The sequence below is a fragment of the Callospermophilus lateralis genome, chromosome 2 (genome assembly GCF_048772815.1).
Source record: "Callospermophilus lateralis isolate mCalLat2 chromosome 2, mCalLat2.hap1, whole genome shotgun sequence".
In the NCBI taxonomy this organism is placed as follows: Eukaryota; Metazoa; Chordata; class Mammalia; order Rodentia; family Sciuridae; genus Callospermophilus; species Callospermophilus lateralis.
Window position 1 is genome coordinate 37643561 of NC_135306.1, and position 23432 is coordinate 37666992.

At 37.0% G+C, this 23432-nt stretch overlaps 1 protein-coding gene across 3 annotated transcripts in view; it reads right to left on the reverse strand.

Moving 5' to 3' along the window:
• Ubap1 (ubiquitin associated protein 1) overlaps positions 1-22769 on the reverse strand; it is a 52669-nt gene extending 29900 nt beyond the window's left edge. For 2 of the 3 annotated variants that reach the window (XM_076843349.2, XM_076843347.2), the window contains exons 1-2: positions 22574-22769; positions 759-799 (exon numbers count right to left, since the gene is read on the reverse strand). In XM_076843349.2, coding sequence (XP_076699464.1) covers positions 759-761 — 3 coding nt within the window. In that variant the 5' untranslated portion in view covers positions 762-799; positions 22574-22769. Of the gene's footprint in view, positions 1-758; positions 800-8256; positions 8325-22573 lie in introns of those variants that run through there. The other variant, XM_076843348.2, reaches the window with a different exon arrangement.
• Positions 22770-23432: the final 663 nt, after the last annotated feature.

A 23432-nucleotide genomic window follows, 5' to 3' on the forward strand; every position in this document is an offset into this window, starting at 1 on the left:
TAGCTCAGAAAACATACCAATACAGGTTGCTAGATAGTCTCGTAAATCATTCCTATAATATAATGATACCATTTTTAGAGTGAAAGATCAGCTTTAAAACAATTTGTGTTGTCTGGATCTTTCTGGTGTATAATTCTTCTACTGCATGAAAAGATGGTCTAACTTAAACTTTTTAAGACACCTCAATTTATCCCAAATGCAGTTAATAAAGTATTAATATTGAATTACATTTGGAAGGACATATCTTAGGAAAAGATGATATAGAAACTGTCAGTTTCAAGTACAAAACTATAATTACTACCATTGATATCACTCTAATAATAGGGATTCCTAGTAACTTAATTATTTCCTTTTGGCAGAGGGGTGGCCAATGGGAGAATGAAACCAAAACAAACATTAAATAAAGGGATAAAATTTTTCATACACACAGATGGAGATGATGAGAAGAGCTATGACCAAGGGAAAGAAATCGGAATGACAACTCCCTCAAAACACTGAAGAACAACAAAAATAAGCCCATTATTCATTTCTATTAGTTTCAACTACAATAACCACAGAGAATCTAAATATCCAATTGAAGAAATACTTTAAAGGTATCTGAAGACCCTGGTATGTATATTTACATGCTATACAACTCTATTTTCCTCAACCTGTTCATTTAAAGGGGCAAAAAGAGGGCCGGCACTGAAAATTATGCTAAGTGATTTCAAATTCTCTGATCAAATCATAACCTAAACCATATTTAATAGTCCACTTACCATGAAAATCTGCACCCAACTTCTTAGAAGCCATTTAGAACCTGAAAGACAAGGAAATATTTCTTAGGCACATGCTTTAGGGGACTATAAACAAATACAAAAATAAAGACAATAAAAAAGAAACCAAAAGACCAATTTCAGGACCAACATGGTCCTCACATCTCATTCCCAAAGTCCCATAAAAGGGCCAACGTGATGGCACATGCCTGTAATGCCAGCAACTCAAGAGGCTAGGGCAGGAGGATCACAAGTTCAAGGCCAGTGTCAGCAACTTAGCAAGGCCCAAAGCAACTTAGAGAGATCCTGTCTCATAAAAAGGGCTGGAAATATGTATATTTCAGTGGCCAAGCACCCCTGGGTTCAATGCCTGGTACAAAAAAAAGACAATGGCTCTAAAGTCTCATAAAGACACAATGGAGAAAATGAGTTTTTCAAAGAAAACTTAAATATTTCTTAAATTTACATCTAAAAAAAATTAGAGAAAAGTACACCATTTATATGCTCACTACCAAATGAAAAAATTACTGGGTACATATCTTCCTGCTAAAAATGACTAATATGTAAATACTAAGAAAAAGATCTCACTGTATTCAGCTAAGCAAATACTAATTATTAGTTATAATTTAGACAAATTTTTAAAATGGGGAATAATTTTATGAACCATTTCAATTTTGTATAAGATTCAAAAATAAAAAATGGAGGGGAAATCTCCATAAGATCAAACATTTAGTTCAATATTATTTTTGTACTTTCAGACTTTTCAAAAATAAGCACAAAACAGGTGTGGGGGCGCACACCTGTAATCCCAGTGGCTGAGGAGGCTGAGACAGGAGGATGGCAACTTCAAAGCCAGCCTCAGCAATTTTGTTAAGCAATTCAATGAGACCCTGTCTCTAAATAAAATTCAAAATAGGGCTGGGGATGTGGCTCAGTGGACAAGTGCCCCTGAGTTCAATCCCCAGTACCAAAAAAAAAAAAAAGAAGAAGAAGAAAAAGAAAAAGCACAGCTGGGCACAGTGACACACAACTATAATCCCAGAAACTCAACAGGCTGTGGCAGGAGAATTCCAAATTCCAGGCTCACTTCAGCAACTTAGCAAGACCGTAAAAAACAAAGAGAACCTGTCTCAAAGTTTAAAAAAGGGCTAAGGATGTAGAAAACTAGTAAAGCACCCCTAGATTCAATCCCCAGTACCAAAACAAACAAACTAAAAAAGACAGAAAGTCCTTTCCTGCACATACAAACTAGTATGAGCTCTTCAACCTAAATGTTTATCTCCCTTTATATGATGTTTCTATCTTTTTCTTTTCTTTCTTTCTTTCATTTATTTGGGGAGAAGGGTACTGGGAATGAATCCAGGGACACTTTACCACTGAGCTACATCCCAAGTTCTTTTTTTTATTTTAAGACAGGCTCTCATTAAATTGTTGAGGCTGGCCTAGAACTTATGATCCTCTTGTCTCAGCCTCCTGAGTGGACTCAATTACAGGCACATACTATGACACCCAGTCCATGTTTATATCTTAAAACATAAGCAAGAAAAATATTAAACAATTACATGAATTTATGGTTATGGTGTCTATTAGCCTGCATCACAGTACATTATAAGATATCATACGGAAAAAGTTATTTTCTACTATAAGTAAAAAAACAAAAAGCACATTGCACCATCTTGTGAAAAGTCATTCAAAATAGAATTAAAGAGTGTGGTAGTGTAACTCAGTGGTAGAATGTATGCTTAGCATTCTCCAGGACCAGAATTCAATCCCCAGCAACAGCAACAACAAAACACACATATACACAAAAATAAAAAAATTAAAATCCACACAGGATTTCTTTTCCAGAAATTGACAAGATGACTAAAATTTACATTAAGGAAGAAAACAAAATAATAAAAAATTTACAGAGAGGCAAAGAAAATAATGAAAAGTTTTAAGATAAGAATAAAGTTGGGGCTGGGGATGTGACTCAAGCAGTAGCCTGGCATGCACGCGGCCCAGGTTCACTCCTCAGCACCACATACAAACAAAGATGTTGTGTCCACCGAAAACTAAAAAATAAATATTAAAATTCTCTCTCTTTAAAAAAAAAAAAAGGAAAGAAAAAAGTTGGGGGCTGGTGTTATGGCTCAGTTGGTAGAATGCTTACCTAGCATGTGTGAGGCACTGGGTTCGATTCTCAGCACCGTATATAAGTAAATAAATAAAGGTCAAACAACAACTAAAAAAAAATTTTTTTAAAAGAATAAAGTTGGAAAACTCACCAACTAATTTCGATACTATTAAGCTACAGTAATTAAAACAATGTAGCAATAGCATAAGGATATCATATAAATCAATGGAACAAAGGTCTGAAATAGATCCATATAAATATACATAGACACAGCCAACTGATTTTCAACAAAGATGAAATAGCAATTCAAAAAGGAAGGGATAGGGGCTGGGGCTCAGAGGCGGAGCGCTCACCTAGCATGTGCAAGGCACTGGGTTCAATCCTCAGCACCACATAAAAATAAAAAATAGGGTCTGAGATTGTGGCTCAGCAGTGAAGCGCTCGCCTAGCACGGGCGAGACCCAGGTTTGATCTTCAGCACCACATAAAAATAAAGGCATTGTGTTGTGTCCATCTACACCTAAAGAAATAAATATTTTAAAAAATAAATAAATAAAATAAAATAAAAAATAAAAGAAAGGGATAGTCTTTTCAACAAATTGTATGCAAAAACTAAGTAAACCTGAGTAAATATCTTGCACCAACAAAAGTTAACTAGGGAATGGAGGGAGTATGGTTTATGTGGAAGTTTCTTTTGGTGATGATGATGAAAATGTTTTAAAGTGAGTGTAGGATGACTGCACCTCTGCAAATACACTAAAATAGACTTAGTAGATGAATTTTATGGTATATTAATTATATCAATAAATCTTTTTTAAAATTAACCCAAAAGAAATCATTGACCTAAATGCAAAAAAATTAAACTATAAAACTTACTAAAAAAATGACAAAATTCTTATAACTTCAAGTCACTTAAGTGAAATTAACCTATACACAAATACTAACAACAAATTTATTTGTACTTGCCAAAAACTGTAAATAAGCCAAATGTCCTTCTAACCAGTGAAAAGATAAACTGAAGTAATGCATGGATAAGATGAAATACTACTTAGTAACAGAAAGCATGGAACCACTGATAAATACACCACCACAAGGTGTAGAATCTCAAATACATCAGGAAAGTAAAATGAAGACAGATGAGGGATAGGGCTGTAGCTAAGGATAGAGTGCTTGCCTAGCATGGGTGAGACCCTGAATTCAATCCCCATTACCTCAGGAAAAAAAAAAAAAAGACTCAAAAGTTTACAAACCGTCAGGTGTGGTAGCACATGCCTGTAATCCAGTAACTTGGGAGGTTTAAGATAAGAGGACTGCAAACTCCAGGCCAGCCTTAGCAACCTGGTGAGGCCCTAAGCAACTCAGTGAGACCCTGTCTCAAAATAAAAAATAAAAAGAGCTGGGGATATAGCTCAGTGGTTAAGCACTCATGGGTTCAATCCTAATACAAACACACACACACACACACACACACACAAACACAAGTTGAAAAATGCAGATTTGAAATAACATTATTTTAATACTATAGAGCAGTATTAAAATACCTGCTGAACTTAGCAGACATAAATAAATCCTAGCTGGGCCTGGTGGCAGACGCCTGTAATCCCAGCAATTTGGGATTGAGGTAAAAGAATTAGAAATTCCAAGCCAGCATAGTGAGACCTTGTCTCAAATTTTCAAAAAAATTAAAAAGGGTTGGGATATAGCTAAGTGGTAGAGATTCAATGCCCAGTTCCACAAAAAGAAAAAAAAAAAAAAAGAAAGCCTAAAACAGTTTTCAAAATGCAGTCCTCTATAGTTAGCCAAGCACTGAATTTCTTTTTAGGGTGATACAAATATTCTAAAATTGATTGTGGTGATGGTTCTAAAAATCTGTGAATGTAGTAAAAATTACTGAATGGCACATTTAAATGATGAGCTGTATATAAATTATATCAATACAGCTGTTTTTTTAAAAAAAAAAAGTCTCAGTCACACATGGCAGTGTACAACTATAATCCTAATTACTCAAGATGTTGAGATAGGAAGACTGCAAATTTGAAGCCAACCTGGGCAATTCATAATCCCAGCTACTCAGAAGGCCAAGTTAAGAGAATCACAAGCTCCAGGCCAACCTGAGCAATTTAGCAAGCCTCTGTTTCAAAAAAAAATTTTTTTTTTGAAGTCTAGAATTATAACTTGATGGTTGTGTGTGCTTCCCTAGTATGTGTAAGGCCCTGGATTCAATTGCCAATTACACAATATTATTATTACACCTAAGTATTCTTTAGTTTGTACAGTTTACTCAATTTAGAGCCATTTTTTGTGGCACAGTAAATCTAACCCAGGGCATAATGTATGCTAGACAAGTGTTGTACCACTAAGCTAACACCCCTAATCCTTTTTTTTAAAAAAGGAAAACATAAAGCCAAAATTAACAGTAATACATATTCTTTTTTTAAAGTATCTTTTTATTTTTGGACACAATATCTTTATTTTGTTTATTTATTTTTATGTGATGCTGGAGATTGAACCCAGTGCCTCACATCTGCCAGGCAAGTGCTCTGCCACTGAGCCATAACCCCAGCCACTTTTTTTTTTTTTTTTTTGGTCCTAGGAATTGAACTCAGGGGCACTCAACTACTGAGCCACATTCCCAGCCCTATTTTGCATTTCATTTAGAGACCAGTTCTCACTGAGTTGCTTAATGCCTCGATATATTGCTGAGGCTGGCTTTGAACTCATAATCCTCCTGCCTTAACCTCAGGAGCCGCTGGGACTTTTTATATTAATAAGACTTGAAAAAATTAAGAACTTGATAGCAATTAAGTTATAGCTCTTTTTTTAATATTTTTTAGATATACATAGACACAATATCTTTATTTTGTTTACTTATTTTTATGTGGTGCTGAGGATTGAATCCAGTGCCTCACGTGTGCACAGCAAGCACTCTACTGCTGAGCCCCAGCCACAGCCCTATAATTCTATCTTTTGCAGCTCAGTCTCACTTCAGTTCAAATAATACAGGAACAAAACATAATAATTTAAAGTTTGAATTTGAAGTTTGATAACAGACATCTAAAAATAAGAAAGTTGGGGAATAGGCAACAAGAAGAGAAATGCAAGGAGAAGAGAGAGAGAGGAAGAGGAACAGTGAAAGAACTAGAGCTAGGTTAAGGAATGGAAAAAGGAAAGGCACACATTACAAGTTTGAGCCAGCCTCAGCAATTTAGCATGTCCCTAAGCAACTTGGTGAAACCCTGTCTCAAAATTTAAAAAAATAAAAAAGAATTGTGGATGCAGCTTAGTAGTAAGGAACTCCTAGGTTCAATCCATATTACCAAAAAGAAAAAAGAAAAAAAAAAAAAAAAGAAAGAAAAGGTCAAGAGGGCAGGGGAATAAAAATTAAAGGAGGAGTCAGGAAAATGAAAACAAACACCTTGGCAAGGCCTAGGCCCTTCCATAAGAAAAGAAAGCCCAAGGGCAATCATCTTAATGTTCTCATTTTTCTATTTCTTCCTATTCCCATATCATCAAATAACTACAATATGAAATTACACTCTATGAACAACTTCCAAATACAGATGATTCAATATATCAGTAAGCTATCAGGCACACTTCTACAATAATAGTTGCAATCTAGAATTTCTCAAGATACAAATTAACCAAAAAAATTCTCTAATTTATAGAAAAATGCTTTGAGAACCATCACATTTCAAGTCTGAAAACAAAGTTAACACCCCTACAACTCAAACCAACACAAATAGGACAAAAATTACATGTGTAATCACTATTAATAAATATTAGGCTATATTACATTCATTGCAAAAGAACTTTTTTGTTCCTTCTGAGATCTCTATAATGAAGGAAAAACATTCATGTTTCCAAATTAAATGCTGAGTATTCAAGGTAAGTGATATGATCCACCATTTACTATACACAGAGTAACTTTTTTTTTTTTGGTTCTATGGATTGAACTCAACGGCACTCAACCACTGAGTCACATCCCCAGTCCCTTTTATTTTTTTTATTTTAAGACAAGGTCTCACTAAGCTGCTCAAGATCTCGCTAAATTGCTAAGGCTAGCCTCGAACTTGTGATACAATACTCCTGCCTCAGCCACTGGAGTCATTGGGATTACTGGCATGTACCATCACACCCACCTCAGAGTAACATTTTTTAAATGTCCTTTTTTAAAAATCTTTATTTACTTACTTACTTAATGTGGTGCTGAGAATCAAACCCAGCTCCTCATGCAAGCTAGGCACATGCTCTACCACTGAACCACACCCCAGCCCTTTAAATATCTTTATTGACAAAGCAAAAAACTGGCAACCATGTTAACCTCTCTATATTTTTTTTATTAGTTGAACATGACAATACAATGATCTTGATATATCATACATTTGAATCAAATGGGGTATAATTTCTCATTTTTCTGAGTGTACAGGTTGCAGAATCATATTGGTTATACTCCCTACATTTTTTTCCTTAATGTTACTAATCCCTGAAACTCAGAACCGGGAAACATTTTCTCCTATCACATGTAAAATAATAATCTCAACTGTTAAGTCTCATTATTAGAAACAAAACAAAAAGGAAAATATCTGTTTTCATACTGCCTGACATGCAATAAGAGCTCAGCATAAGTTGAACTGAATATAAATTAAAAGAGAGTAAACCATTCACCAAGTACAACTGCTACTACTACACTAGTATACTATACAAAAAAAAAAAAAAAACTTAAATTTTTATTTGAACATTGACAGTGTATTAGAACTGTGGTTGTGTGAAAACTTGAGTTTATAAGACCTTACATTCAGTTTATACTGATCTGAGAATTAGATACTAATTTCATCATCTACCACTGTCTAGACTACAAACTCTGTTTTGCCAAAGTAAGCCCCCTATTACTGGATGCCCCATGCACATCTGCATATTTGGCTAAAGGTAGAAGGCCATTAAAATAAAGTCCTGATTCATACTGAGATACTGAGGAATACTCAATGACCCCAATAAGCATTTTCTCTTTCTTTCCCCGCCCCCCGCAATACTGGGGATTGAACCCAGGGCCTCACAATGCTAGGAAAGAGCTATACCACTGAGCTACACACCCAGCATTTTTTGTTTGTTTGTTTTCTGGTATTAGGGATTGAACCCAGAGATACTTTACTCCTGCTTATATCCCCAGCCCTTTTTATTTCTGTTTTGAGACAGGGTCTTGCTGAGCTGCTGAGGCTGGCCTCAAACTTGTGATCCTCTTGTCTCAGCCTCCCAAACTCCTAGAATTAAAGGCATGCACCACTATGCCACACAGCCCTTTTGAATGTATCCTGTGGAAGGTTCTTGCTAAATTGCCCAGGTTGACCTTGCATTTATGATTCTCCTGCCTCACTCTTTAAAACTTACAGCTGTACGCCAACCCATTTGGCTCCGGAAAGTCTTTTTATGCATTAATTTCTTCTTTCAATTCAGGCAGAATACTGCATATTCAGATCTTTTCTGAGTACCACTGTTTTATGGAGAACTACAAAAGAAAATTTGAGTCATTAACCTGCAGAAACAACATCAGATCCTGACATTTTGGAAAAGTGGGGAATATGTTTATAAGGATGTGGAAACAACCCATGTAAACATATTGGTGGGATTATAAGTTGAACTTGTCATCTTTCCTTTTTTTTTTTTTTTAAAGAGAGAGAGAGAGAGAGAGAGAAATTTTTTTTTAATATTTATTTTGTAGTTTTCGGCAGACACATCATCTTTGTTTGTATGTGGTGCTGAGGATCGAACCCAGGCCACATGCACGCCAGGCGAGCGCACTACCACTTGAGTCATATCCCCAGCCCCTCATCTTTCCTTTTTTGCTACTTGTTTTCTATATAGAGCACCCATCTATACATCTATTAACTGATCAGGACACACAAACATACTTTGTAATGACAGTGAAAAATAGTAAAATAGGGCAAAGAAACTAAACAAAACAAGTACCTATAAAAGGACTAAAAAACACAACGCAAGTGTGGTGGTACACCCCTATAATCAGAGAGACTCAGAATTCTGACTGAGGCAGGAGGATCACAAATTTAAAGCAGCCTCAGCAAGTGCAAAGCTCTAAGCAACTCAGTGAGACCCTTTCTCTAAATAAAATACAAAATAGGGCTGGGATGTGGCTCAGTGGTTCAGTGCCCCTAAATTCTATCCACAGTAAAAGAAAGGAAATTAAGGGAAAAAAAAGAACAAAGAAAAAATTCAGTGGTTTCTAAACCAGTAAAAATTAGAGCTTAGTTGAAGAGCTCAGAAATTATTAAAATATGAAAATCTGACATAAATTAAAGCTGCTATTTAAAATCTTAAAGTGATAGAACAAAATATGTTTGTGTGTCCTGATTAGTTGATAGATGTATAGATGGGTACTCTATATAGAAAACAAGTAGCAAAAAAGGAAAGATGACAAGGAAAAAGTACCTAGGAAAAAGTATAATCGTATACTCACCTTACACTCCGTACCAAAATAAATTCCAGATGGATCTAAAGTTTAGTAACATTATGCAACTAACCAAATGTACAGATCCTATTTCATACTACATGAAAACTAATGAGCTAAAATAACTTTCTGAGACTTATGCCTTATAGAAAACTCAGAAAATGAAGGTTATTTTTAAAAGTCAAGATGCTGTAATACCCTAAGTTATTAATTATAAGACACACTCGAGACCAAGAGAAGTGCTGGGCACAATGGCACATGCATGTAATCCCAGCTACTTGGGAAGCTGAGACAGGAGGATTGAAAGTTCAGGGATAGGGGCTGGGGTTGTGGCTCAGCGGTAGAGTGCTCGCCTAGCATGCATGAGGCACTGGGTTCGATCCTTAGCACCACATAAATGTAAAATACAGATATTGTGTCTACCTAAAACTTAAAAATAAATAAATATTTAAAAAAAAGAAAGAAAGTAAGTTCAGGGATAGCCTAGGCAATTTTAGTGAGACCTTGTCCCAAAACAAAATTCTAAAAAAGGGCTGGTGATGTAATTCAGTGGCAGAGTGCTTGCTTTGTATGCTCCAGACTGAGTTCAATGCTCACTACTGGGGAGGTAGGAAGGGGTGGACAATGGATAACAACACATGACACAACCAAAACCAAGAAATCCAACTAGTGACTCAAAAAGACTATTTCATATAGTTCATTAAAAACTTATTAAAGCTGAATTGCATCTCACTAAAATTTAAGAAGTGACAAACCGTACATACAAAGATAAGGTAAATTATTGACCCATCTAGGTTTGTTAAAAATTACAGTGGGCCTGAGGTGGTGGCTCAGTGGTAGAGTGCTCGTCTTGCATGTGTGAGGCCCTGAGTTCCATTCTCAGCACCACATAAAGATAAAGAAAGAAAGAAAGAAAGAAAGATATTGTGTCCATCTACAACTAAAAAAAAACAAAACTACAGTGAAGAATTCTAGCTGGGGCTGGGGCTGGGGTTGGGGCTGGGGCTCAGTGGCAATCCTTAGCACCGCATACAAAAATAAGAAAATAAAATAAAGGCATGCTGTCCATCAACAACTTAAAAGAAAAAAAAAAAAAATTCCAGCTAATCCCACAGATTTTCCTTAATTCTGGGAAACTCCTCTTAATCCTTCACTTACCTAGTACAGTGTCTAATCTTTTTAGCAGCACTGGCTTTTCATATCCTAAAAATTTCTCTCCTCAAATTTTCTGAAAATTTAAATCAATAATCCTAAAACTAATAATTCTAAGTTAAAATAATTTAGAAATTACATATTATTAATTCTACTATTAGAATAACTAATTCTGGCTAATAAATAATTCAGAAATACAACTAATCCCCTTAAAATGAAAATAATAAGAGTCCCTTGTAGTTATCAAAAAAAAAAAAGTCTAAAATTATAAAGCCTGTGAGAATAATGAACAGATGAACAGGAAAGTACTGACTAGTTAGTTAGAAGAATGGGAGCTGGGCACAGTGGTACACATCTGCAATCCCAGTGACTGAAGAGGCTGAAACAATAGGATCACAAGTTGGAGGCCAGACTCAGCAAATTAGCAAGGCCCTTAGCAACTTATTGAGACTCCATCTCAAAATAAAAATGACTGGGCTGGGGCTGGGGATGTGGCTCAAGCGGTAGCACACTCGCCTGGCATGCGTGCGGCTAGCACACTCGCCTGGCATGCGTGCGGCCTGGGTTCGATCCTCAGCACCACATACAAACAAAAGATGTTGTGTCTGCCGAAAACTAAAAAATAAATATTAAAAAAAATTTCTTTCTCTCTCTCCTCTCTCTCTCTCTCCTCCCTCTCCCTCCCTCCCTCCCTCCCTCCCTCCCTCTCTCTCTCTCTCTCTCTCTCTCTCTCTCCTTAAAAAAAAATAAATAAATAAAAATAAAAATAAAAATGACTGGGCTGAGGCTGTAACTCAGTGGCAGAGCCCTTGTCTAGCAGGTATGAGGCACTGGGTTCATCCTCAGCACCACATGAAAATACACAAATAAAATAAAGGACATTCTGTCCATTTACAACTACCAACAACAACAAAAAATGACTGGGACATAGCTCAATGGTAAAGCTCCCCTGGGTTTAATCCCCAGTCCAAAAAAAGAGAGAGAGAGAGAGAGAATGGGAGTCATGACATAGAATCATTGACCAACTCGAAATTTCAAGTCAGAATTTTAACCAATTTATTATAATTCAAAGTTTAACATGCTTTCTTCAATGAGACTCAGAGTTTAGAGAGTAAGAGCACAATATTCTCAGGTGGAAATCTAACCACAATCCTATCAGTTTAACTTTTCTAACAGAATAAACACTGTGGGGGGACAATGTTGCTCAACTGGGCATAGTGGCCAATGCCTGTAACCCCAGCTACTCAGGAGGCTAACACAGGAGGATCACATATTGAAGCCAGTGTGGGCAACTTAGAACCTGTGTCCAAAAAAAAAAATTCAAGAAGTTAATTCAAAAATAACATCTCCTTCCAAAATCTTTCAAAAAATCACATAACTTATGCCAAAAAGCAAGAAAAACCAAGACATCCTACACAGTTATAGACTTTTGTTCTTGGGCTGGGGATTTGGTTCAAGAGGTAGCGCGATCACCCGGAATGCGTGCGGCAAGGGTTTGATCCTCAGCACCACATACAAACAAAGATGTTGTGTCCGCCGAAAACCAAAAAATAAATATTAAAAGAAATTCTCTCTCTCTCTCTCTCTCTCTCTCTCAAAAAAAAAAAAAAACCAAAAGAGAGACTTTTGTTCTAGTCCTGGTTTCCATCAATATGGGATGATTTAGAAGCAGTTAAAACCTCTGAAAGATGTGCTAGGGTCATAACTCTGTTATAGAGCACTTGATTAGCATATATGAGGCACTGGGTTCAATTCTCAGCACCACATAAAAATAAACAAAATAAAGGTATTGTGTTCATCTCAACTAAAAATATTTTTTAAAACTCTGAAAGGGAAAATTTTTTTCCAAGGAGCCAGATGTGTGATACATGCTGGTAAGCCTAGCTATTTGGTTCACAGGATGCTGAGGCAAAAGGATCATTTGAGCTCAGAGGTTGTAGGCCAGCCTGGAGTAAATTTTAATCTGGCGTCCTTTTCAGAATTAAGGTTCAGATTCATTTTTTTCTAACTATGGCTTTCAATAGTTTTTACAATCTTACAAAAAAGAGCCGGGTGCACCTGTAATGCCAACAGCTCGGGAGGCTGAGGATCACAAGTTCAAAACCAGCCTCAGCAACTTATCAAGGCCCTAAGCATCTCAGATCCTGTCTCAAAAAAATGGGGGATGGGTGGGGGCAGGGTCAGGAGCTGGGGATGTGGCTCAGTGGTTAAGCAACCCTGGTTTCAATACCTGTATAAATAAATAAAAGATATTGCAAGACCTTTAAGTCTAACTTAGTAAGAACACATAAGCACATGAAATCACTTTGCAGTCCACATTCATTTTGCTTTTTAGAAGAAAATGCTTGATGTTTGATACTACTGATGCTATTTCACTCTACAACCAACTAATATAATACTAATTGGTTGATTTTAAAATAAAAAGAAGTCAACTAGCCCAGTGTGGTGGCAGACACCTGTAGTCCCAGCACTCAGCAGGATGAGGCAAAAGGACCCCTAGAGTCCAGGAGTTTCAGACTAGCTTGGGCAACCCAGCAAGACACCTGTCCCTATATCTTAAAAAATAATTTTAAGGGGCTGGGGCTCAGCGGTAGAGCGCTCACCTTGCATGTGCGAGACCTTGGGTTCGATCCTCAGCACTACATAAAAATAAATAAGTGAAATAAAGGTACTGTCCAACTACAACTAAAAAATAAAAATTTAAAAAAATAACTATTTTTAAAAAATTGGGGGGGCTGGGGTTGTGGCTCAGCGGTAGAGCACTTGCCTCGCACATGAGAGGCCATGGGTTCGATCCTCAGCCCCACATAAACATAATAAATAAAATATTGTGTTCAACTACAACTAAAAAATAAATTTAAATTAAAAAAATAAAAAAATTAAAGATTAAATATATTTTTCTTTCTCACAGCAGTCTTCCAAACCCAGTGAATTACATTCTTTTGACTGGCCTAGTTACGTGAAATCTGAATGATTTTTTTCCTGTAGAAATAAGTTACAAAGCCTTGTTTATCAAATAAGAAACTCAAACTCCTGGGGAACACTGTAAAACACCAGGGGACAAACAATACAAAAACGAAACAACTTCACAGAATGTCAAGGATTTAAAATGAGACTATAAGGGCTAAGTAATTCTACAAGAAAGTAAAATATTTTTATGTTAATACAAATACCAGATCTATTTAAGGTTCTATGTTTCCATTTTATCCAAACCAATAAAACAAAAACTAACAATTATACCTTTGAAGTTCATATTTATATAGGGAATTTACTGTATTCCACTTTAGTCACTATTAATTATCACCAGATACGTGGTCCCTGGAGGTCGCCCAGAGAGGAAAAGGCTGGGGGCGTATTGGCACATGCCTGTAGTCCCAGTCACTTGGGAGGATGACAGGAGAATGAAGAGTTCAAAGCCAACTTCAGCAACTGTAAGGCACTAAGTAACTCAATGAGACCCTGTCTCTAAATAAAATACAAAATAGGGCTGGGGATGTGGCTCAGTAGTTAAATACCCCTGAGTTCAATCCCCAGAACAAAAAATTTAAAAAAATAGGCACAAAGGTTTGGGGGGTTTTGTTTTTCCCTCTTTTACAGTATTATGGATTGAACCCAGGAGTGCTCTACTGAATTACATCCCCAAGCCTTTTTAATTTGAAACAGAATCTTCTTAAATGCCTCAGGCTGGCCTCGAACTTGTCATCCTCCTGCCTATATTTCCCAATTAGCCATGATTACAGGGAGCATCATTGCACCCAGCACAAACATTTATTTAGAAAAGCAATTTTTATTCTGGAAAGCAAATAACAGAGCAGTATACACACTCAAAGGAAGAAAGAATTAGTACTCTCCGAGTTAAGATGCACTTTTGAACTGTGGGTTCTTCATTTTAAAAGAAACTTAACACATAGAGAATATGAGAAGTGCATAAAGGGTGATGTCAGCCTGGTGAACACAATTCTTTAAATACACAGAGCAGGTCATGGTGGTTTGGTTCTTTCAGGATCACTAAGCTAATGTCATCCAGTCAATAGATAATGTTTGGAATATACCCATATCATAAGTCTCTAGCAATATTTTCACTTGGTTTTATTTAGGTATAAAGAAAATACATTGTGTAAGCTGGCAATAGATATTTAGATAAATTAACTAAACTCCCAGTACTCTAAGATTCAAGGGTTTTTTAAGAATTTACCTCCAGAGGAAAAGGCTTGGGGAATAAAGATGAGGATGCTCATAATGCTTCCCAAATTTAAAATTACATTTTCTTTTCCCTTCCTTGTTAGTCTCCTTTCTACCTATCTTACCTCATAAGGAGAAGAATCATTTGTTTCATTCTCAGGGCTGGGGATAGAGTTCAGTGGTAGAGTGCTTGCCTAGCATGTGAAAGTCCTGGTTCATCACCACTCCCACACACACAAAAAGAAGTTCATTGTGAACATTTCTGGGTGGTAAAATAAAGATGATTTTTTCCTAATTTTTCCACATAATAACAGCTTATTCAGGAAATTAAAACAAAAGCTGATTAAGATAAATGAATGCGCCTCAGCTACCTTAAGTTGACTGAATTGGCCAAACTGTGAAAACATAAATTACTTCAATTATAAACTATAAATACCTTCTACCTGATCATTCAATATTTATTATAAGAAACTGGGATGTAGTACAGTGGTAGAACCTCCAGCAACATACACGCAAAAAACAATTCTAATGTAAGTACCAAATTCTGATTCAAACAAACATCTGACATAATTACAAAGAAAGGATGGAAAAGGGGGGCAAGAAATGAAGAATACAAAAGAACAAAAATAGGCTGGCAATATAGCTCAGTGGTAGACCACTTGCCTAGCATTCAGGAGACCTTGGGTTCAATCCCTAGTATCACTGGGGGGAAAAAAAAGAGAGACATACAATGGCACATGCCTGTAATTCCAGCTATTTGGGAGCTGTCAAGAGGACTGCCAAGTTCAAGGCCAGCCTGGGCAACTTAGTGAAAGCCTGTTTCAAAATTTTAAAAAGTGGGGCTGGGGTTCTAGTTCAGTGGTAAAGCACTTGTCTTGCATGTATAAGCACTGGGTTTGATTCTCAGTACCACATATAAATAAATTAATTAATAAAATAAGGTCCACTGACGATTTTTTTTTTTTTTTTAAATATTTCTTTTAGTTGTCAATGGACCTTTATTTATATAAATGTGGTGCTGAGAATCAAACCCAGTTCCTCACACATGCTAGGCAAAAGCTCTACCACAGAGCTACAACCCCAGCCCCTCCACTGACAATTTTAAAAATATTTTTTAAAAAATTTTTTAAGGGCTGGGGATGTGGCTCAAGCCGTAGCGCGCTTGCCTGGCATACATGCGGCCCGGGTTTGATCCTCAGCACCACATACAAACAAAGATGTTGTGTCCGCCGAAAACTAAAAAAAAAAAAATAAATATTAAAATCTCTCTCTCTCTCTCTCTCTAAAAAAAAAAAAAAAAAGAAAAAATTTTAAGTGGGACTGGGGGGAGGTTGGGGTTGTGGCTCAGAGGTAGAACACTCACTTAGCATTTGTGAGGCCCTGGGTTCGATCCTCGGAACCACATAAAAATAAATAAAATAAAAGTATTCTGTCCAACTACAACTAAAAAATAAATACTTAAAAAAATTAAAAAGTAATACTACTACTACTACTATATACTGAACACAGGAGCACTCAGCTACAATCTGAGTCTTTTGTTTTAATTTTGAGACAGCGTGTCTGTAAGTTGCTAAGGGTCTCACTAAATGGCTAAAAGTTGGCCTCTAACTTGCAATCCTCCTTCCTCAGGTTGCTGGGTTTACAGGTACATGCATGGCTTCAAAAGAAAAGTTTGAGGGCTGGGGTTGTGGCTCAGTGGTAGAGCGCTCACCTAGCTCATGTGAGGCACTGGGCTCAACCTTCAGCACCATGTAAAAATGAAATAAAGATATAAAAAAAAATATGAAAACAAGCTGGGGATTTATTACAGTGGCAGAGCCCTTGCCTAGCATGAATGTGCCCTGGGTTAAACCCCAAGTACCAAAAAACCCCACAAAAACCAAAAACCTTTCAACAAACCAAGAATAAAAGGTATACTACTCAACTCAACAAAGGGGACACATAAAAAACTACAGTTAAAATCATACTTTCCACCGGTCTTAGTGGCATACACCTGTAATCCCAGCAGTTTAGGAGCCTGAGGCAGGAGGATCACAAGTTCAAAGCCAGATTCAATAACTTAGTGAAGGTTTAAGCAACTTGAGGAGACCCTGTCTCTAAATAAAAACATAAAAAGGGCTGGGGATGTGGCTCAGTGATTAAGCACCCCTGGGTTCATTCAATCCTCAGTACCAGGAGAAAAAAAAAAATCATACTTTCCCATTAAGTTTACAAATAAGGCAAGGATGTTTATTCTCATCACTGATTTTCAACATTATACTGGAGGAGCTAGCCAGCAATTAAAAAAAAAAAAGACAAAAGATATTCAGATTACGAAACAAATTATATTTATTCACAGATGACATGGCCTGTAGAAAACCTAGTGTAATCTACAAAAAAAAGTACTAGAATAAATGAGTTCAACAAGATTGCAGGATACACAATAAATATATTTTCAAAAAAATGTTTTTTAGGGGTTGGGGTTATGGCTCAGCAGTAGAGCACTCGCCTCGCATGTGCAAGGCCCTGGGTTCGATCCTCAGCACCGCATAAATAAATAAATAAATAAATAAATAAATAAAAGTTATTTTAAAAAAATGTTTAACATATTAGCAATGAAAGGGGTAAAGATGTAGCTCAGTGGTAAAGTACTTTCCTAGCACAAGCAAGGCCTGGGGTTCAAGCCCCAGCACCACAAAAATACTGTATACTGACCACAAAGTACACTGACTCTGTGCTTCCTCTCAGACTTGCATACACACCTATGTGTCTGTATGTGTGTGTGTGTGTGTTCATCACACAAAAACAATAAACAATCAGATGTTAACATTTCTTTAATAATATAATAGCACCAAAAATTATTAAACGCTTAGGGATTTACTGCATAAAAATAATATACAAAACCTTTATATAAAATGAAAACTATAAAAAATGCTAAGAGAAGTTAAATACCTAACTAAATCGACGTATCATGTTTATAGATTGGAACACTATATGTTAACATTCTGCAAAAGAATCTACAGATTCAATAGCACCATAGTCAAAATCCTCAGCACCACATAAAAATAAATAAGTGAAATAAAGATATTGTGTCCAACTACAACTCAAAAAATAAATATTAAAAAAAAGACAATGACTTTAATACACACTTCACAATAGCACAAATGACCGATGAACCTATGAAAACCTATGTTCAGCTTCAGGAAATACAAAAAACACATCAGATTTTTTTTTTTTTTTTAATACTAGGGATTGAAACCATAGCCTCACACATGCAAGGCAAATGCTTTAGCAGTGAACTACATCCCTAATCCTTTTTGTTTTATTTTTTGAGACAGGATCTGCTAAGTTGCCCAAGCTGACCTCAAACTTGCAATCCTCCTGCCTCAGGCTCCCAAGTTACTGGCATTACAGGAATGAACCCATGTACCCCACAACATTTTAAACCCACCAGACAGAAATATATAAAAGTCATTAGACACAGTGAAGCACACCCATAATTCCAACAACTTGGGAGGCTGAGGTAGAAAGACAGCAAGTCTCAGGAATTTAGTAAGACATTGTCTGAAAATAAAAAATGAAAAGGGCTGGGGGTGTAGCTCAGTGGTAAAGTTCTTTTGAGTTCCATCCCTGGTAACAAAAACAAAAAAAAAAAAGAAAATATGTAAAAGTCCATAATTTCAAGTGTTGGGGAGGAAGTGAAATCTTAAAACAAACACACACACACACACACACACACACACACACACACACACACCTTGCTCTTGCTTGACTCAGTAACCACAAGATGGACAATTGCCTTGAGCCAATTCAATGACTCAAACACTAGAAGTGTTTGGTAAGCATTAAGCAACTAATAATGATCAATCTAGCATTTTGAGAACACATGCAAATTACTGCCAAATACAAATTTTGACCCTTAATGAACTAAGTTCAATCTGACTCACCAATACAAAAGTAAAATCCAATTTGATTAATGAAACCAGGTTCATGTGCATGCTAGGCAAGCACTCAAGCACTAAGCTACATCCCCAGCCCTTCAGAGAAAAGTGGGGGTAGGGGAGTTTATAAATGTAGCTCAGTAGTAGACAGAGAGCTGTTATCTAGCATGCATGAAGCTCTGGGTTCAATCCTTAGCACCACAAAAAGAAAGATAAATAAAGTAATGACACTGTACATAGTTCATAAAAAAAAAAAAAAAAACTTAACCAGTTTATTTTGTGAAGAATAAAATATTCAGGTATTTATGTCCTCCGAGAATATTAATGACATTATGAAGTACTAAAATTTCAATGAGCCATTTTCATTCCAGTTACAGTATTTCAGTGAAAACAAGTAGTTTTAAAAGGCATTACTTTGTAACCACTACTTATACTTTATGGCCCTGTGACCATTCCATAGCTCATGTGCAGCATGAGCACTCAAATCAGACAAATCTAAATTCAAATTCTATCATTTACAGCTATAAACTTATTAGTTACTCGGGCTGGGGATGTGGTTCAAGAGGTAGCGCGCCCGCCCGGCATGCATGCAGCCCGGGTTCGATCCTCAGCACTACACACAAACAAAGATATTGTGTCCGCCGAAAACTAAAAAATAAATATTAAAATTCTCTCTCTCTCTCTCTCTCTCAAAAAAAAAAAAAAAACTTAGTTACTCCACTTCTCTGATCCTCAGATTCCTCAAAACATAAAGTATATATATTATAATCAACCTACTTCCCCCTCAAACTGTTAAAGATTAAGTGAGATTATGTAGTGTTACTGGCTAATTAATATATACCCAGGATTAGCACCTTCCCTCTTGTCCCTCACCTGAGAATCAAACCCAAGGTCTCAAGCATGCTAAGCAAGCACTCTTCCATTGAGTTACATCCCACAGGCCTTACTCCCCACAAAAAAATACTTTCCCCCGCCTTGGGTTTTACTGGGGATTCACTAAGGGACACTATACCACTCAGCTACATCCTTAGCCCTTTTTATTTTGAGGGGTAGTCTCACTAAATTGCCTAGGCTGGCCTCAAATTTGGGATTCTTCTACCTCAGCTTCCCATGGCACCGGAATTACAGGCATACACCACTATGTCCAGATCAAAAATATTATTATTATATTCAAGTTATTTCCATTATTACAGGAAACTGTACACTACACACTACTGTTGGAAAAGCAAAACATTTTGTTCTTTTTCTAACTGAAAGTACTTTTCCCATAAGAAATTCTCAGTGACTCACTATCTCGGTGTGATTGCCTGCTCCCCATTAGTGTACTGTCCCTTTATAATAAATCTCTTATTCTGCTGCTCATTTAAAAAAAAAAAAAAAAAAAAAAAAAAAAAGAGCCTAGAGTTGTGGTACTGGCCAATAATCCCAAAGGCTGAGGCAGGAGGATCACAAGTTCAAAGCCACTCTCTCAAAAAAAAATTTTTTTTAAAGGGCTGGCAATGTATTTCACTGGTAAAGTACGCCTGCGTCCCACCATCATTTTCTACAAAATATCTTTAAAAAAAAGATGGATCTTTAATTTCCATGCTGTGTGGGAAACAAAACCAAAGTGATTTCTAAGTTTCTTTTCACTCTATGATTCTAAGAAAAACTTAATGTTGTAAACAATCATTTCTTAGAGAAATGCATTTCTTTTTTTATTGGTGCATTATAGTTATATATCATGATGGGATTTACTACTATATATTCATACATGCACAATATAATTTGGCCCATATTACTCCCTAGTCTTTCTCCTTTCCCTCTTCATCTCCCATCCCCTAACCCTTTCCTCTACTGATCTCCCTTTGAATTTCATGAGACACCTACACACACACACCTTTCTTTTCCTTTGTCCTCTCTAGCTTCCACAAGAAGAAAACATATGACCCTTGATCTTCTGAGTTTCACTTATTTCACTTAATAAAATGGTCTCTAATGAGAAATACATTTCTTGAGAAAGACTATTTAAAGAAAACCACCTGACTAATGACCAATGAATGGTATCCTTTTTTCTGATTAGTTTATGGGGGAAAATATTAGTTTATGTTGAAATATCTACATTTAAACAATCATAATGCATTCAACACTACAACAAGAAAAACAAGAATACTGGTATGTACACTTGGGGAGTTATGCTAATTCAAATTACTTGAAAAGAATTTTAGGCACTAAATTAAACTTACAGGACTCTCCTGTTAAATACCTTAGTAAAGAGGACAAAAGAAAAGACACACAAGATAAAGTGAAGTTGCCAGTCAAAAAAGTGCACTAACAACCATTGATGAGACTTGTCTACGGACCTAATATTATCTTATCAGAGTACCGTTACTACCTTTTTCAAAGTAAAAAGAAATATCAGACCAGGCATGGTGGTACATGCCAGTAGTCCCAGTAACCCAAGAGGCAGAAGGTCACAAATTAAGAGGAAAGTATGGTCAATTAAGCAAGACCCTATTTCAAAATTTTTAAAAAACAAGAGTGGAGGATGTAGATAAAAGTTAGAATGCTCCTGGGTTCAATTCCTGGTATTGCAAAAATAATGATAATGTGTTACAAACATAAAACATGTTATAATGTAGTAATGAATCTTAAATACTAAGCAAAAGACATTCAAGACATTTTTGTATACATATACTTAATTTTCCTCCTTTGCTTTCATTTCTAACACTCCCCCCACTCCAAAGAAGCCACAGCGTGGTTAATAAGTTATCTGCTGTGCTGTAAGAGATGCTCACTAGAGAAACATTAATTTTCTAACTTCCCACTTCCATAATTACAATGACTCATTAATGAAGCACACAGTAGGCATTCAATAAATAAGAAACTGAATGAAATAGACCGAAGCAAAATTTAATTTATAAAATTCTTGTTTTAATATAAAATTCTACTTTGATGCAAACACTGTAATTGTTTTAGACTTTGGACATTTCACATTCTTTCCTATAGGATAAAATAAAAATTTTCAGTTTAACTAGGTTGGGACGTTAACTAGAAAAAGCTATCTGTCCCTGAGAACTAAGTGTCTTCCCCCCCACCATCAAATCTAATAAAATTCAGCAGAGAAATACCCATCACATCTATTCAAATTCTCAGATTCTAATAATGAGAACTGAGGAAAGAGATAAAGCATTACAATGTAAGGTTAGCACAGAAGATGTTTATTAAGTAAATTACCAAATCTGGTTTTGCTGCACTCCTTGGTGTCTAAAGACTCTCAAAATGTTAATCCAGTTTAACAGAAAGTCTATTTTTACGCCCAGCCATAACTTTTAAAACGTTAGTCTGTAAACAATTACATGTGGCAAGAACACAAAGGTCAGAGATCACAGATATAAATCAAATACGCGAACTGTAACTTGGTGTCACAAGAAAGATTTGGGGCTGTTCAGATAAATCTCCACCAGCGAAACAAACAAAAAAAGTAATACCTGGAGAAGACCAGACGATGCCAACGATACCCAAAAAATACTCAACCCTGGTCTGGTCTCCATTTCTCCCTAATCTCACTGCCTCACAGATATCTAAATCTACACATTTCCAGCTCACCCGCAACTCCCCAGCGCTCAGCTTCTTTACTAAAACCTGGGTCCCTCTCCCCAACATTTTCTAGTTCCCACCGAGTTCTCCCTTCATCCCGATAGGTGTCCAATACGCCCATCTTTATAGTAGAGTATTAGTGCTCGTAATCCGAACTCATTTTCCCACATCTCTTCTGCCCTCCTCCCCTTTAACTCTCGTCCCGTCACTCCGACCCTTCTCCCAGAATCCTCCCAAGTCTCGGATCTTGGTCTAACTCCTTCTCCCTCCCACCCATTAACTCCAGTTCCTTCCACCCCGCAGGGCCTTCAGTCTTTCCCCAGGTTTCCTCCTCGGTAGGTCGCTCAGTACCGGCCCCCTCCCCCCAACTCCGCCCCTCTTTCCTCCTCCCCCAGAGAGGCCCCCTCACCTGAACGCTACTGCCGCCGCCGTCCCAAAAGCCGAAAGGTTCTGGCGCCAGCCGACCTCCCAGGCTCAGTCCCCGCTAAGTTCCCGACGCCCCTAGGGAAAGCGAAAAACACCACTTCCAACTCTGCCGGCCCCGGGCCAGGCCGTAGCCACCGCCAGTACCTCGGCCGCCATGTTGAAGTCCTACTTCCCTCCTCCTCCCCTTCACCGCTCCTCCCCTTTAGGCGTCCGACGTCATGGCGCAGCGCTCCACCCGCCGGGACCAATGGGAGGAGCCGACGGTGACGTAACTAATCCCTTTTTCTAGAGCTGAGCTACTCCCGCAACTTAGAGCTTTACATTGGAATGGATGAGCTGTGCTGACCCCAAAGAGAAGGAAAAATAGAGGGGTCACTAAGAGGGTAAGACTTATTAAAGCGGAGAGCCCAAGAACATTGACTCGCTAACGGTGCACAAAGATGTAGCAGTGAGTCCTACTTGAAAATCAAAACGTCTAACTTCTCTTCCTGGGTCAGGAAGTCATACTCTCTCTGGGCCTCATTTTTCTCTATAAATGAATAAACTAGAAAATGACCACTAAGTCTCTCTCCAAGGGCTGAGAATGTAGGTCAGTGATATAGTACTTGCTTAACATGCGCAAAGCCCTGGGTTCAATCCCCAGTACCACAAATACAAAAGAATAAATCTATCTCTAGTTTTGACTTTCAATGGGTTTAAACCAGATAATCCAATCCCAACCCTTCACTGCCTTCTGTATTTTTTTGCATGTCTGCTAGAATTAGGTGCAAGGAGGATTCATATCTGAATAAGATGAATCTTTATTCTCAAAATTTTCTAATCAAAGGGAGAAATAGAAACAT